Here is an 18,040-nt window from a genome sequence, read left to right as displayed (position 1 = left end):
AAAGGATTTGCAGCAATTAACAGCAAGCTGACTACATAGGTGGGAACATAGCGTCCATATGGCCAGACATGCGGAAGGTCAATGCCAGAGTTGCAGAGGTGGAGGAGAGGGTGGGCACCTTAGAAGACACGACCACCACACACAGCAAGAATTTAATGGACATACACAAAACCATTAAGACTCTGCAGGCAAAGTGTGAGGATTTGGAAACACGGGCACGGCGGAATAACATTCGTGTGGTTGGGGTTGCTGAAACGAAGCTCAACAAGCCCATGGAGCAGTTCCTAGAAGAGATGATTCGCTCTCTATTCCCTGATGCTCAATTCTCCAGTCAATTTCTGGTGGAAAGAGCCCGTAGAGCGCTGGCCATCTATTGAATTACAGAGACCGGATTTGATCCTAAAGCTTGCACGCGAAAAAGCCCCACTGATGTATGATTCTAATCAGGTACACATGTACCCGGACTTCTCATCGGCGGTACAAGCTGCTAGGCGTACGTTTGATGGAGTAAAGAATGTGTTGCATGAGAGGAAATTGATCTATGCCATGATGTACCCGGAAAAACTTCATTTGCAACACGCAGGCAGAGCCCACTTTTTGGAATTGCCGGAAGAAGCCCTGAAATATGTTGAAGCAAACGTCCCTACCACCACAAATAATGGCTGAGAACTCACCAATAGGATGCAGATACGACCTCCCAGGCAATCCTGTATAAACCCGCCAAAAGGGGAGTGATGCAATAGTGGAGACAATATTCTAGAAGGCTGCAGACCTGGAGATGGCAATGTAGCATGCCACCTCCCCAGTTTTTTCTTTTTCGCAGTACTGCAAGTAGTTATGGGGGATACACCGCCCGATTGGGGGGTTGGTGAGGGAGGGGAGAGGGGGATTGGGAATCTTCCCCACGTTGGGGGATACTGTTAGACTTTGTTGAGTTTGATAGAAAATATGGCATGGCAAAACTCGAGAGGCAGGCTTCAGTGCGACATGGACAGGACACTTACCTCACATGGCAGAAGACTCGAACTCTCAGAGTGGGGCTGAGCATTAGGCTCCTATCCTGGAACGTAAGGGGGCTGGCTAATCCCATCAAAGCAAGGAAAGTTATGGCATATGCCAATAGACATAAAATCGACTTTCTGTTGCTGCAGGAAACTCATGCTACTGAAAAGACAGTGAAATCTCTACACCAGGCTTGGGGTCGCCAAATGTTTGCCACCAGCTACTCAACGCAATCCAGAGGGGTCGCAACAATCATTCACCCGAGAGTCAAGTTTGCCGTCACTAAAACTGCTTGTGATCCTGACGTCAGATACATTATAGTGTGGGGGACGATACGGGGGCAGGACATAATAGTCCTTAACACATATGGTCCCAATGTGGACTCTCTGGAGTTCTACCATCAAGTACTAGCAGCAATATCACCAATAGGAGAGGCAAGGGTGATCTGGGGTGGGGATTTTAATACCATCCTGGACCCTGAAATGGATAGGTCGATGACTTGCAAGAGAAGGGAGACGAAGACGGCATCTACCCTCAAACATGCCATGCGATTATTATCATTGGCCGATGCATGGCGAGAGCTATATCCCCACCGCAAAGACTTTACTTTTCACTCATATGTCCACGGCTCGAGTTCCCGCATTGACCTCTGGTTATGCTCTAAGGAATGCATCCAAGAGACTAAAGAATGTGTTATATTACCCCGCACCCTCTCTGACCATTCCCCGATTTTGCTAGACATCCAGCTCGACTCCACGCCCAAAAACTACAGAATGTGGAAAATGCCACCACAACCTCTACGAGACGAGTCACTGGTGGATGTGCTTCGTACAGAAGTGACTGAATTCTTCGAGCGCAATGAAGGCTCCGTCTCATCGGCTAGTACAATATGGGAAACCTTTAAAGTCTGGCTGAGGGGCCATCTGATTGCCACGGTGCACGGTAGACTTCGTGAGATCCGCTTGACCCTAACTCAGGCAGAAACCAACATAAAAAGAGCGTAGGAAGTATACACTGCAGCACCGGGGAAGAATACTTTAGCCACCTTACAGGAGGCTACTGAAACATTCAACAAGCTAGCCGACCAGGAAGTACTCTATATGATGCAGCCCATGAAAGCTAGGGGATATGGCGAGGGAAACAAGTCGGGTAGTCTTCTGGCCAACCTCATCTGATCGGAACTGGACCAGGGGCATATTACAAGCATCGTCAACGAGCATAGAACAACCCTTACGAACCAAAAGGAGATTAATGATGTCTTCCTTCAGTTCTACTCCAGATTATACCAGAACAATGACCAGGTATCCATTGAAGAACTTCAACATCACTTGGACTCCTATTCGCTTCCTAAACTCGGCGCTGAAGACAGGCTGCTGCTAGATACCCCGCTAGCAGTTGAAGACATAACCCAAGCGATTAAAGATTTAAAAAGAGAGAAAGCGCCAGGAGCTGACGGTATTACAACAGACCTTTACAAAACCTTTGTTATGGAGTTAGCTCCCCGGATTTTGAAGATGTGGGAGGAATCTCTGGAGATGGGCACCCTGCCTACAACTTTACATGAGGCCATAATAACCGTCCTGCTAAAGCCACACAAATCTCCCCAGGACTCCTCCTCTTACAGACCTCTATCACTTATCAACATGGATGCGAAAATTATAGCCAAAGCTATTGCCAACAGACTGAATCCGCATATGAACAAATTGATTCATCCTGACCAATCAGGCTTCATACCCTCTCGCTCTACTGCCCTAAATCTCCGCAGATTTTTCGCCATCGCATCCCAAATGGACCCAGGGAAGAGGACAGTGGCAGTGACTTTGGACGCGGAAAAGGCGTTTGATTCCATCTCATGGCAATTTATGTATGCCATCCTGCAGAAGATGGGCTTTGGCCCGGGATTCACTCGAAGTTTGCAAATCCTGTACCATAAGCCCACTGCCAAGGTCAAGACTAATGCGACTATCTCGACCAGCTTCGAGCTACAAAGGGGAACGAGGCAGGGATGCCCCCTTTCCCCGCTGATTTTTGCTCTTACCATAGAAGGGATGGCAGAGTTCCTGCGTACAAGGCATGCATGGAGAGGAATATGCATCATGGGGAAACCTCAGTTCATTTCCCTCTATGCTGATGATACGATGTTATATGTCAGAGACCCAGACACTCACCTCCCTCCCTCCGATAATGCAGGATATCGCATACTTTACGAAATATTCTGGGTACAAGATTAATCGGCTCAAGTCAGAAATTATACCGCTAACTAAATCTGTCACACAATCGGAGGCTACTGCACAATTTCAATGGTCGCCTACCATGGCCCGACATCGGGGGATCATTCTGGCGACAGACATGAAAACGCTATACGCAAACAACTACGGCCCGTTCCTGGCACAATTGAGACAAAACTCAAATTCTGGTCGACACTACCACTCTCCATGTACGGCCGAATATCCCTACTGAAAATGGTGATAGTGCCCAAATTATTATACCTTTTCAGAGGAATCCCCATTTGGCTGGGTCGGAAATTCTTTGAAGCCATGCAGAGGCACAGCACGCACTTCGTGTGGGGAGGTTGTGCACCCAGGATTGGCTGGACTAAATTGTGTGAACATTACGATTCAGGGGGCCTGGCAGCGCCTGACTATCAGCTATATTATCATGCGGCCCAGGCCCAGTTTGCCAGATACTGGTCCCAAGACACGGAGCAGTATGCACACATACACGCTGAGGGGTTTGCGACGGCACTAAAAAACCTCCAGGGCATGTTGTTTACCACAGCAAAGGAAGAGAGGGTTCTGGCGGATCCTGTATCGTCCACGGTCCGTGCATGGACGCAAATCCTGAAAAGAGTGCGATGCGACGTCCCGTATTGGCTGCATACCCCACTCTGGGCATACCCGGATCTGGAACCAACTATGGATCGCACGCTGCATCACAGATGGGATGCAGAACGCAGAGCCAAACTGGGGGACCTGTTCCCGGAAGGCCGCTTCATTACAATGATGGAGATCAATAACAGAATCGGCACTGGTTTGATACCGGCATTGCAATACTACCGTCTGAAAGCAGCCTGCAGAGCGATTTGGCCGACTTTTCTGGAGAAACCGCCAGTACATGGGTTCCAGACCGAGATCCTGACTCCGACAGGGCTCAAGAGTGGCATCGCTGAAATATACAGGAAGGTGCAATTGCATACCCCTTCGACTAATACGATGCAGCGCAAGTGGGAGAAAGACCTCAATATCGAAATTGACAAGCAGAAATGGACGTAATACTGCAAATTCACTAAAACCATATCCCTTAACGCCACCCTTCGTCTTATACAATTCAAGATACTAAACCAATTGCATGTTACACCAAAAAAGTTCGCCAAGTTTGACCCATCTAAACGTGCAGCTTGCCCCAATTGCAGAACGAAGGGAGCAGATTCGATTCATATGTACTGGTACTGCCCCCCGATTCATCAGTCCTGGAAGGAGCTAGCAGAGACAATGAGCGAGATACTGGACATCCATGTTCCGGCGACCCCGGCAAAGTACCTTTTCGGAGACATCGGAAAGGCCATAAAAGTGCGAAGGCTGTTTGCAGTGGCGGGGGCGGTAGTCAAGAAACTCGTACTTCTGAAGTGGAAGTCCAGAGCTCCCCCCACCACCCAATCATGGCTCAGTCACCTGATCCTCACGCAGGAAAATGAGGATATGTACGTGAGGGCTGTGCAAACTTACTCTCGGCCGAAAGACATATGGGCCCCACTTAGGTCATATCTGCACACGGAAACTAGTTATTCGGCAGAAGAGGAAGGGCAGATAGAGACTAATGATATTTAAACTGTGCCATGTAGCAGACGGGTTGTTTGAATGTTGAACTGAATATGTCACTCTCAGTTGAATGAAACAAATTGTTTATATATACCTAATGCCATGCTAATGATAAATAAAGGTTTTAAAAAAGTGCACACTGCACACCGGCGTCCCCGGCCTCTAAGAGAGCTGACTCCTATACATACGGCCAAAGAGTAAATAAAAGGGGGACTATAGAAAGGTGCACTAGAGTCCCGGGTCGTGGGCTCTTATAATCAGAATCGACTTAATCACACAATCAAAGTAGAGAGTTAGGAGATATTTCTTAAGTGATGTCACAAGGTGCCATATGTATACCTTCACCCCTGCCTACGTTGTAGAGCTTAGAGCCTGCTTGTGGGACATTAACTCTACATGGGACTATGACCTCTGCTGGGTATTTATGAACATGGTGCCTTTAAGGGAGGTGTGTAAAGGGTAAAACCACCCAATACACATGTCCTCAGTATAGTGTTTCCATGCACGTTCTTTGTACATGGAAACATGAACACTGGGCCAATGATAGACATTGGGCCTCATTACGAGTTTGGCAGTCTGGAAACAAGGGTGCTGGTAAGCTCACCGGCACCCTTGTTTCCGGACCGCCACTCTATGAGTCTGCCTGCCAGGGCCATTGTGCCCGCCAGGTCTGACCCTACCGGGCGCAGTGACAGCGGAAGGTAGAGTTGCCATGGAAGCAACGACACTGTTAGCAACGGTGCCGGTGCTTCTGAGTCCCCATTCCAATAGAGTCCTATTGGACTCCATGGGAATGGGGACTTACAAAACCTGCCGCCTGTCTTCCCGCTCCGCTGGGACTTGCAATGTCCCAGTGGCACCGGGAAATCAGGCGGCGGATCCGGTGTTACGGGGTCGGCGGCAACTCGCCGGTCACACTCGTAATGAGGCCCATTGTGTACCTAATCCTGGAAGAGTGACGGGATGACACTAAAACCCACATTCACATTGGGTCTCTGATGTCTCTTTCATTTTCTGGATCTGGAACTTGATGTGTTGTCGAGGGCCTTGAACAGCTCAACTCAATGAACCTTTATTTTTACTCCTACATCGTGGGCAACCTCATTGTAGTACATGTTTTAAATTGGAAGCCACAAGCAACGCTGGCTGTGAAAGGTTCATAGTGACTGTTTCGACAGTCACAGTTTCGAATGACAAAAGTTCTGACACAAAAGTGTCACAAAAAAAAAGTTTCTAATTTTTTATTTTTTTATTTTATGGGGGGGTCCCCCCAAACTCCTGTTTTTTTTAACACTTATTTTATCATACAAACTTAAAATAAACCCTTTAATATAAAAAAAATACATTCAAAACTTTTTTTTCAAAACTTTTGTTTCATTCAAAACTATTGTTTTGAAACTTTGACCAGACACTGCTGTGAAATATCTATCCACCTCCTATAATTATGGAATGCATAATCAAGTGCTGTGATGTCACAAAATGGGGCATGTCCTTTTCTCTGTCTCGCAGTCTCCCCTTTGGCCTGAGGGAAGCAAGGAAGGCCCAGCCCCCTTCCTGGGCTGGCAATAAACAACAGGCTGTATTCCCACTCTTGGTTCCGAGTGACCTCATCATAGACCACTAGATAGAAGAGGTCACTCGGGTCTGAATCTCTCGGAGGAATGCATACACTTAGATGAGAGCTACTAACCTACAGGATAGGGCCTGAGCGGGCAAGGCCCATCCAATATCTGAGCAGCACTGTGTGGGCATTTTCAGATATTAATGTCACTGCGCTGGGCCCAACTACATTAGCTTCAGGCCCCACTTGTTAGACAATCCTGGCCTCGCCTCTGCATATAAACTAGGTCCTTATCTTTGGCACATCTGTTTCGATGATGTATCCAGTGGGTTCACCCCAATATAACGCTGTGGCATACATGTGAGCAGCAGAAGAATTATCATTTTCATTTGCTCCATGCTTGCTCGTATAAAACCTATGCCACTCAACATTTGGTGGGCAGAAGCGGCTGCTGAGCAGAAGTCACGTGTCAGAACCTAATGGTGCCCGGCTTTTTTTGTGTATAGGATGGGACCACTCCTCTCTGGATCGCGTCACAGATGGACCACAAGGAGGTGGTGAGGGTGCTGCTTCTACGTGGAGCCGATCGAGATGCTACACGCACAGTGAGTACAGCGCCTAGAGATTTATTTATTTATTGCTCATTCATTAGGCGCTTATACAACAATTACATGCGTTTCAAGGCGCGCATGATGGTGCCTTTCCTTGGCGTGCACCTTGTGTCATCACTAATTCCTAATGGTATTCCCGGGGCTCCAGTTGAACTGAAGACCAGTTCTGTTCCTTTCAAAGATCAGGCCAATAGATTTGCATATTTATTTGCATAGCGCTCAATGCATTCCCTGAGCGATTCTAGGTGCTACAAGAGGCATAATTGTTACAAAGTTTCAGAGAGGCAGGTCTAGGCTACATTGGTCTGGCAGTGAAGTGTACGCAGAATATTGCATGGTAGGGAACTGTAAATATAGACACATGCCTTCAGTTTTCAAATGAACAAGACCAGCAGTGTGGAAGCAGAAGTAGGCTTTTAATGGCAGAGGTTGCAGGTGGCATTATTGAATCGCCCCTGCAAGGGTGTGGGGAGGATGTCATCGTCAAGTCTGGCTATGAATTGCACGTGCGACCATGCCATGAAGTGGAGAGTGCACAGGTGGCGTGTTGCCGTCTGCACCTTTGTACTCAATACTGGGAGCCAGAGTGCCAGGTGTGGGCAGAGCGGTGTTATATAACCCGTTCCCCGTGATAATTGTAAAAGGGATTCAATGCATTCACGGGCAGAGGATTTTAAAAGTGACCATGGCTTGCAGCAGAGTTCTGGACATTTTGAAAATTCTACATGGAAGTTTGCAGTTGGGCAGCATAAAACTTTGAAGAATTTTAGAGCTCAGTCGGTGCCCATGGGGGCTCTGGTTATGAAATGTTTTCAAGACATTGGGCCTCATTCCGAGATTGGAAGCAGTCATGGCGCTATTTGCGCCATGACTGCCTCCGATAACGGTACCGGCACCGGTCTCGTTCAATGGGGACTTACTGGGGTAGTCCAACCTTTGCGGGACCGGTAAGTCCCCATTGAAAAAAACATTCCCCATTCCCATTGAGACCCGATAGGGCTCAATGGGAATGGGGAAGTAGCCGATAACGGTACAGCAATTTGCAGTACCGTTATTGCCTCTGATTTCCCTTAACGGGTCTCGTCCATAACGCCTGGTCAGACCAGGCGTTAAAGGAGGGACCCGCTAAGGGAACTCGTAGTAGGGCGGTAAGTGATTACCGGCACTGGTCTCCTTACCGGTGCCCGGTCTCCCTTACCGCCCTACTCGTAATAAGGCCCATTGTTAGGAAAGCTTTCTCTTGGGGCAACTTTCCCCTCCATATTATCTGGACCCGAAAACGTTCTGCTTTTGTTTCTGAACCTGTCCTGCCTTTTTACAGGGAAGTGAAGCCTTCAGCATCACTTCCTTGGCCTTTTGCTCATTTTGTCATGAGGAAACTGATCAGTCCTTCAGACTACCATTACTGGGAGACTACGTTTTCCTTTTGTCCATTTACCCTTTTTAGTAACTTTTTAACAGTGCTCACACATCTTACAATGCAGTGAAGCAGGGATACGTTTGTATCACCCTAGTCTTTTATACTTGGGATTTTTGGTTACTTTTATAAGTGTCTAAAGACAAGCTGGTGGCAGCAGATACATTTCTACAATGTTTTGCTTTATTTTTGGTGTGCACATTGGCGTTTAACACGTTTGGCTACTAAACGTGCTTAGTGCCCTAAAATGGCTGTGCCACAATGGTTTTCGCTTGTCATTTGGCCATATTGATTTTTGGCCTTCTTCCTGCCTTTTCAGGTCAGGGAATCCCATATAAGGTCATGCACTTACCCGGGAAAGCTGCTGCTTTCGTGGGCTAGTGATGCCTTGTGAGTGTGTGATCCAGGAAGTGAGTGGATATGTCTGATCCCACTCCACATCCATGGTGTCAAAGAGTCTGGGTGTTTGGCATGAGTGAAACCCACATTGGTCCCTGATTGGACCACTTCTGGCTGTTTGAATGGTGCAGATCCTTACCATTGATGGGCTTGGACTTGCTTCCAGATATAGTTTAGGATGTGAATAGGACTCCTGCAGCCATTTCTTCAGATCAGCATTGGACCCAAGTATCCTGTGCAAAATAGTAGCCGCCTGAAGATTTGTGGATAGCTCCCGAACAGGCTTTGCATCCTTTTCTGCGTTTGGCCCAGTAAAGCCCTGCTGGACTACTTTATCTGCGAAGGCCCTGAACAGAACTTCAACCCTTGAACTGGTGGGACCAACCAGTCTTGGCGCATTCTCAAGGATCCAGCCATCCTAAACCTTTGGAAGTGTCCCTGGTCCACCTTGTGGACTGACAAGCTTTCCAGTGTGCTAAGTCGACAGAACCGTTGCCATTCCACATTCATCGTCGGAACTTCGGTGGTCACCAACTAGTGCCACTAGTCGCCTTCATGCCAAGCTTCAGCTTCTCACCATCAAAGGATCCTGCTCTGGAAGGTCTTCTTCACCCGTGACTGGAAAGACACCTACTGTTGCCTGTATGCGATAGCCGTCACTAGAACTTGCCTTCTCCCATCTGGGGAAGTATCCTGAAGAGGTCTGCATCGGTGCCTTCTGCATTTCGTCCTTGCACCCACAGTTCAGTGGCCACTTCTACTGGATCCCATGGCAGGACAGCCTACCTCCAGTGACCGCCAGTCGATATACCTACTCACTTGGGAAAATCGGAGTCAGGGGGGTAAGTAATTCCAATGCATTCACCTCCCCCTGTTCTCCTAAGAATAAACCTTAGAATAAACTTTGGTTATTCCATTCCATCACTTTTTGACCGTCGGATCTAAAAAATAGGAATAATAATTTACATACCTGTAACTTGCTGAATATCATCTGGAACATTTCCACCAACACAATAACTCTTCCTACATCTGTCCCATCTCCTAAGAAGAAGTTGTGTGACCTATGGGCAAAAGGCCCCATACATCATAGGGATTGGACTAAAGTTAGGGCATAATTCTTGTGAACTGGTTTTATTCTACTGCATCACTACTTACCTTCTTTTAGTTGTCTAAGTTATTGTATGCATTTCCAAAAACCTGAAGGTTACTATATATACGCTTAATAATTGATTATTGTGTGATATTACTACCTACTTGATTAATTAAGAGTGTTTCTGTACTTACTTGGTTTCATTGAATTATTGTGTGCTTCACTGTTTGGACCCCCTGATCCCAATCACTTTCTCCTGAGACTAAGACTTGACCACTCTCCACGCTTACCTTGATTGGGTTTAGCTAACCTCTCAGAGCTCCCCTGTTCACTATACCTAGGGTGGCATCCTAAAATCTGTTGACCAGGCCAGATTCTAGAAATCCTTCTTAACAGAGATGGGGCTTCATTACAAGCTTGCTGATCTCGAAGCAAGGGTGCCGGTAAGCTCACCGGCACCCATCTTTCCAGACAGGCAAACTATGAGTCTGCCTGTCGGAGCCGCTGTGCCCGACAGGTCTGACGGTGCCGGGCGCAGCAGCCACGGTAGGCAGACTCTTCACGGGGGCACCGGACTAGGACTCTATGGGATTAACAAATATACCAACGCCTGACATCCCGGCTGCCGGACTCGTAATGGGCCTGTGGCACCGGGAGGTCAGGTGCCAGTAAATCATTCCGAGAGCGGCGGCAACCCACCGGCAGCACCAGAAGGGTTACTGCCAGACTCGGAATGAAGCCCATGGTCACATGTATGGCAGCATTCATCTTTCGGTCTCGGCAATGAGGGGTGATGGTACCCAAGATCTTTGAGTGATCTGCTATGATTACTGCTGGGTTGTAGTCACCAGCAGCTTTGCCTCCAGTCCACCATAGTCTTAGCTCAAATACACAAAGACACGCCTAACCCCAAAGAGCTACTTTCCAAAACTGCCACAAATACCCAAACAAGAGATCAGTTTCCCCTTCTCAGCGAGAGGAGAACAAACAGTGATCCCCAACCCTAAGGCAACCAGACTTGTGTCTTGTGTGGGTATTAAAGGAAGGCATATGTTTGCGCCATATTGAACAATACAGGGCAGCTGTTGCTAGGCTCCAAGGACCCTGATTGGCAAGTGATTTTCTTTTGATGCAAATATGGTTTGTGGTAAGTTGTGCCTGATTATTTCACGTCTGGCTTTTCCAGCATGGTTGGAGGAACTTGTCTCAGTGGTCGAGGAGTGTCCAGCATTTTTGTTAATTCTGACTTATGAAGCAAAGGGTGCGTTTGCTGTCTACTTTTGCCCTCCTGGATGGAACACTAGTGTACCATAAGACTAATACTGTTAGTCTGAGCCCTATCAATTGACTGCAAATAGGTGTGAAGGTTGAGCCAGCAGAGGTTCACATGCACTTACATATGTTGCACGGCAGTTTCGTAATGCGGCGGGTTGTATAACCTTCTTGCCATAAATAGTGGTCAATCAAGCACTATAATTTACCAACTTGAATGTCACTATCCACACTATGCAATAGTGCATCTAAGAACTGTAAACAAAACATAAACTTTACCCATAACTAGAAAATGTTAAGAAAACATGTAATTGCATAAACTGCAATGATAAAGTAAAATATACTAGACAAAAGGACGACATGTGTCACAGTCATATAAAGTGCAAAAAAAAGAACAAATAGTTATACAGTGAATAAACATAAAAGAAATACTGACTGCAAGCATGGGAAAGAGTTGCAAATAACAACCGCCATAAAAGCCAAACCCGTGTTGTAACATTTAAATGTAACCAACATAATATATTAGCTCTGCTCCTCTTCACAGTAAGGTGCAGGCAAAGGCACGAAATGGATGATCTGAGGTTTGCTGAAACATTAAGTGCTGACTCTGCAAGCTAAAGAGAGCAGGTTCAGCCTGGATATGGCCTCAGCTCTACACACCCTCTGTGAGGGACGTGCAGTGAGGCCTTTGCTGCAATAGTTGCCAGGTTAGTTTGCCCCTTGGGGAGAGGATGGTGGCCGTGGGAAATTGCATGTAGGCTGAAGGAGTGATAACTGCCAGTCTTAACCGAGTGTATGACCATGCCAGTTCAAGCGAGAGATCCTGGCACAGTCCAGGTGTCCTGCAGTTGCTGATGAGGATAACAGCCTGGAGGTTCATGTAGGAATTGATTCTTTACAAAACCCCAGATGAGGTGCTCCCCCTTTAAGGGTCCCCTCTGTGTCCCCCTCCTTGTGGTTTGGGGAGCAATCGCTGCATAATATCCAAGCAGGACATCACCAGGAGAGACTCCCCCCTTGGAGACAAGGACTCCTGTTCTAGATAGGAACTCCCTACCGAATCCACCAGTAAACCAGTATTTATAAACCCTGCTGGAAGAAAACATAAAGGATCAGTGGATATTTGTTATTGCCATGTTGAACGGCTGAGAAAACTTAACACAAGGACCAAGTGCCTAGTGTCATCAACAATGCAGAACAGCACAAATAGATTGAGTCTTAAGGGAAAAAGAATTCAATTTGCCCTTATTATAAAAATATACATAATTCATTTTTATTTGATTGAACCATTATATAGTTAAGAAAACACTCAAGACTTAAAGTAAACCACATTCCAATACATACTGAATCAACAAGTGTACTGACACCTAAAGTTGTGTCAAAATAAAGACCGTACAAATAAAATATAGATAAAAAGCCATCACCAAAAAGTAGGAAAAACAATTATACCTATAAGCAAAATGCAAAAAAAAGAATTTTTTAACAACACTAACATTTGTTCGAATTCATGGTGTATAATCGATATGACACCTAGATACCTAACATGTTTCATTCCCAAACAATCATAGTACAATAAAATGAAGGGAAATTCTTCGGGGCTTTTATTGACTGAAATTTTGAATGACCATCGATACTCAGGAGACGGTGTAGCTTGCTCTCAACTGAAACATGGGGCCAAGGGCACCTTATTAGTAGTTGCTTGCGGTCAATTAATACAAGGCATTAAACCCCATAAAAGAGATAGCATTATTAGGCCAACTTCAATTAGTACTGCACTTGCACACTTACCTATCATTATATTTGCAATAGGGAGTGTATTACGCGGTCTCAATCCACCTTTCAACTGGCTGCCTTACGGAAGTGAAGGAATAAGGGCAAGGAATTAGTCTCACATCCATTCTTATTTGTCTCCAGAAGACTATAGTGTAATTATTTCAAACCACCAGTTCACCACCTAACCAGGATTCATTAAAAGCACTACAGCCAATTCCCCCAAATGAATACCCACATAGATGGCGACTTACTTCAATATTAGTTTGGCGTTGTTTTCGTATGGTAAAACGCTGTTGTTTAATTCCGATTGCCATTAGGGATAGGCAACAACCGTCATCATACAGCTTTTAAAGCGTGTCCTTCACAACCTGAAACACACAGGTAGTACAACTTAAGAGTACTACTCTATATACCCCTGCTGCTAACCAAATGTTAGCCAGAGTGGAGTAATTGCTGCGCTCAATTCATTGTGAGTCAATGTAACCAGCTAAATAACAAAATAACAGAGGTACTCACTTGTGCACAGGTTAAGTACTTGTCATTCTGGACGGTCAGATCCACAAGCTGAAGGAACCACATGTTGGATTTGCAGGAGAGGTTAAAGTATCAATTAATGGCTCTTATGTGCACTTAATAGCACAAATCATACGGCACTCATCGTTCTAGGACGCAACGTTAACCTTCAATGAGATAGGCAAAACAAAGAAGGAGAGGGGACGGAGCGGAGAGACAACCAAACAAATTACTAAGGGCCTCATAACACGGACGGCGGTGGACCAAGCTGCTATTAGCACCTTGGTCCATGCCGGTAAAATACCGGCACACCCTTGGAGGAAAGGGGAATTGCCGCCCTATTCCAAGGTTGGTGGGGCGGTAATTCCCCCTTCCCCCATTGCCCTTCCCCATTCCCATTTTTGCCCCATAGGGCATAATGGGAATGGGGAAGGTGCTAATTACGGCACCGCAAATTGCGGTACCGTAATTAGCTCCCTGGTCCCTTTGCGGGTTGGTTTTTAACGCCTGCAAAACGCAGGCGTTAAAATCTCCAACCCGCAAAGGGACCTCGTAGTAAGGCGGTAAGGGTTAACGGTCACCGGTACCATTAACGGTGACCGTTAAGCCTTACCGCCGTCCGTGTAATGAGGCCCTAAGTGTTTAGCTCATGGCAGGGCCATGTATAATGTGCGATCGCTTCACTGGCAAAAATTATATTTTTGCGTGCGCTATATGTCCAATACATTTACCTTGTTTGGGTATCCGTCTGGAAGGGCAATGACTCACAGCGCACTCGCTTCTACCTACATCAGGCAACGTCACTTTCTCGTACTCTTAACGAATATGTGTGCTGTAAAGACGGGCTCGCACAACAGCTGCCCCGCATCACTTGGTTTAGCTTGGCGGAAAATGTGGCGGCCATATAGTCCGCAATCATGTTTGAAAGCACACTTTGCAGAGTACCTGGATCTGCCAACCTAGGTGTAACACGAGATACAACAGCTTCAGTATAGCAGACTGTGACAACATCAAAGCAGAGCTATTCTCTCAACTGATACTGAACCAATCGATCAAATTGTTAATTCCGATTTCGTTACTCTTAGTTAAAAAAAAACATATGTGTTTCGCCCTTTGTCAACCTGATCATGTCCATCTGTTTCTTGAGGCTCTGATGCAATTTTACAAGCACTGTCCATTTCACATCATCACATGTATGCCCTGCAGTCAAAAAATGGCCAACCATTGGAGCCGTTAATACAGCATTCCTTATGCAGCTTTTATGTTCTCCAATCCAGATTTGTATTTGTCGTTCCGTTTTCCCAATGTAAATCTTATCACACAGGCACCAGATTGCATAAATAACCTGTGATGTATTACAATTTGTAAAATGGCGTTGTTGCCAATGGCTTTTTAATCCAATATCAAACACTGAGAAAACCTGAAGAGAATTACTTATGGGGTACTCAGATAAAGAATACCACTGGAGTGATACCGAGTGCAAGTAAAACACAAAAGAAGGAATCTAATGTTATGCCAGGGAAGTCCCAGCGCAGCATCATAAAACCACGGGGAAGAGACGCGAGAGAGAGAGAAGCATGGCAGTTCCAAATCGGCTGTTGGAACAAAGCTGAAGGAAATGGGGAAGTGCAGCTTGCAGTGATGGGGGGGAAGCTTGTGTGTAAAAGTGCCTGAGTTGCAGTGCAGGAGAGCAATTCTGACGGAAGCCAAAGGATCGGAACAAAGGTTCAGGAGCGACCTAGACTGGGATGGTGGCTTGACCGGAGACACAGGGAAGTGTCTCACCGACGCCGAAACCAATTGCGAAGAGGCACTGCAAAGCATATTGAAAGAAGAGTGAAGCACGGGCGAGAAAGACTTCCTGACAGCAAGAGAAGGAAGCCGTGCTGGAGCTGCAGGCCCAGTAATGCGATCCCTGAATCAAGAAGGTAACAGGGAGAGCGCAAGAACCAGGGAGAGCAATGAGTATAACAAATGGGGTACTTATACTCGACCCAGTGGGGAAACAGTTCATGAGAAGAGTGAGACTCACCACTGGGTTACTCATATTCGTCCCAGGGAGGCACAAGTTAACAAGAAGAGAAAGAATCATCACTGGGTTGCTCATACCCGTCCCAGTGAAGAACAAGTTGGCAAGAAGGTTGAGAATCATCACTGGATTGCCCTTACTCATCTCAGTGAGGCACACGTTGACAAGAAGAGTGAGCACCATCAGAGGGTAACTCATGCTCGCCCCAGTCGGTTAGCAGTTCATCACCAGTTTAGTCATACTCGTCCCAGTGAGGCACAGACTCATAAAAGCAGTGAAAATCATCACTGGGGTACTCATACTCGTCCCAGTGAGATACTAATTCATAAGAAGAGTGAGAATCTTTAATGGGTCACTCATACTCGTCCCGGTGAGGCACAAGTTCATAAGGAGGATGAGAATCATCATAGGATTACTCATCCTTGTCCCAGTGAGACACAAGTTGACAAGACGAATGATATTTATAACTGGAAGAATTTTGATTGTGGTAATCAAGATAAACTGCCTCATCACAAGTTTGACGGTAACACATAAATGCATTGGTAAGGCTATTACCGCCGCATTTAAGGGTCTGCCAAGTAATGACTTGGCAGATTTACCCCCAGCTCTGAGCTGGGGGCAAATCTGCTGTGATTTTGCCGATTTTTGGCGCTATGACCGCCAGAGGTAATAGCGCTGAACATTCCCCATTGGGCCCAATTGGGAATGGGGAATTCCCGAATGGGCCCAATGCGGAATGGGAACTTACCGTTCTGCCAAACCAGTGATCCGGCGCTAATAGCGCTGGGGGATTTGGCAGTAACGCTAATAGCCCCAGTGGTAATACCACTGGGGTTACCGCCCAACTCGTGATGAGGCCCAAAGAGTGGACACTGAACCAACAGGGACTTCCAAGTCTGTGTAATAAGGAAAAAGTAAGAGAGCTACAGTTAAGAAGAGAAAATCAAATCAATAAGACCTCAAGAGAAGAGAGAGAAGGAAAAGTGGAAGAGCCCACTAATTGAACTTGAAGAGTTGATAAAAGTAATAACCAAGAACTATCTAAAAATATGTTACTAATGGAAACTGCTGAGAAAGCAGTCCACAGCCGAAGGTAGAAATTTGCATGTGCCTTAGTTGTTTTGTTAGTGGTAGGGTCAGGTCAGATTAGCTTTTGGACAGTAGAAATACTTTTCTTTTGGACTCATCAATGACTGACGAGCACCCTAGTTAGTTTTGTTAGGTTGGAACACATAACTTGGGGAAAGTCATGTGTTTTTCAATTTTCTTTAAATGCAAATCAGTTCAACATGGAATTTCTGAGTCTGTCTCCGTCTGACCCACCACAGCTGTTATATACTAAAATATTTAAGGGTAAGCATGCTAACTTTATGTTGATGACATAAAACTTGGCAACAGGGTATTTCAAATCCTTGTATTGTGCAAATGTGTTCTGCTTTACAAGCTTTGAGAGCCCAAACAGCGATGAGCACCTACATCTTTCTGTATGGGTGCTCCAGTTTTACATCTGAAAACCTGCTGAAATGTGTAGCTGAATTCAGATGTCACATGATTCTACATTCCCATGCTAATCTTGATGAAAACATCTATAGTGTTTGCAAGAGAACTAAGCGATGTTTTCTCAGACAAATCTATTCTGTTCATCACAGCTGCATTTAATGCTTAAAAATGGCAGTAGGTGGAATAAACATAATGCAGTCTATCACAGATAGCCTCAAGAACACACTAGCTATCCATGACAGTTCAAGGATGTTTATTTTCAGACTTGAAAAAAGGGGTCACTAAGGGTCATCCCTCTCTCGTCTAGTGCAGACCATTCCCTCCCTACCCAGGCATCCCTCCAATCTTGTTACTAATGATCAGTAACCCCTACTTTCTACAGAACTGTCTGACTAGATATGGTGGCCTAAAGGCAAGCACCTTATCTATTAAAAAAGCCTTCTGAGAACAATCCAAAGTTCCCCTGCTGTAGTTCCCAAAGGTGATGTAACGTAAGGGTGTGTGTGCCTGCCAGACACTAAGACTTCACTTGGTGTTGGACGCTCTGATGCTCCTCTACCTATCTCTCTGTTCTGCCTTTTCTCCTCCTACTCCTACCTCCTAGTCTCCCCCTTATCTCCTCTCTGTCTGACACTTGCTCCTCTCACCCTCCATTGCTCCTCTCTCTACTACCTACCTCCACCATCTGATCTTACTCTCTGCTACTTTCTATCTCTCTCTCCAACCTACACACTACTCCTACTCTCCTGTCTCCACACTACTACCCCTACTCCCTTCTCTACACTACTACCACCCCCAACTCTGCACTACTACCATTTCTCTCTCCATGATATGATATGATATTGTATGATATGATATGATATGATATGATATGATATGATATGATATGATATGATATGATACAGCATTTATAACGCTCCTATACACAAGTGTTTCAAGGCGCGACGAGGCAAGGGATAGAAAACAGATGGAAGACAGAGACAGCGATCCTACTAGGCCAGTTGACATTGAGATCCCACAAGTCCAGGGGAGGGGGGGGAGGGGAAATGTGCGAG

The 18,040-nt window shown here is 46.0% G+C and overlaps 1 protein-coding gene across 2 annotated transcripts in view; it reads left to right on the top strand.

Annotated features, from left to right (window-relative positions):
- The window catches only part of ANKRD29 (ankyrin repeat domain 29), a 574,113-nt gene that overhangs the window by 519,852 nt on the left and 36,221 nt on the right, over nucleotides 1–18,040 (top strand). For both annotated transcript variants that reach the window (XM_069620907.1, XM_069620908.1), the window contains one exon: nucleotides 6,888–6,986. In XM_069620907.1, the coding sequence (XP_069477008.1) occupies nucleotides 6,888–6,986 (99 nt within the window). The remainder of the gene's footprint in view (nucleotides 1–6,887; nucleotides 6,987–18,040) is intronic.

Source organism: Ambystoma mexicanum, chromosome 5q, assembly GCF_040938575.1.
Source record: "Ambystoma mexicanum isolate Mex_15411 chromosome 5q, UKY_AmexF1_1, whole genome shotgun sequence".
Classification (NCBI taxonomy): domain Eukaryota; kingdom Metazoa; phylum Chordata; class Amphibia; order Caudata; family Ambystomatidae; genus Ambystoma; species Ambystoma mexicanum.
This window is presented reverse-complemented; position numbering and strand designations above follow the sequence as displayed.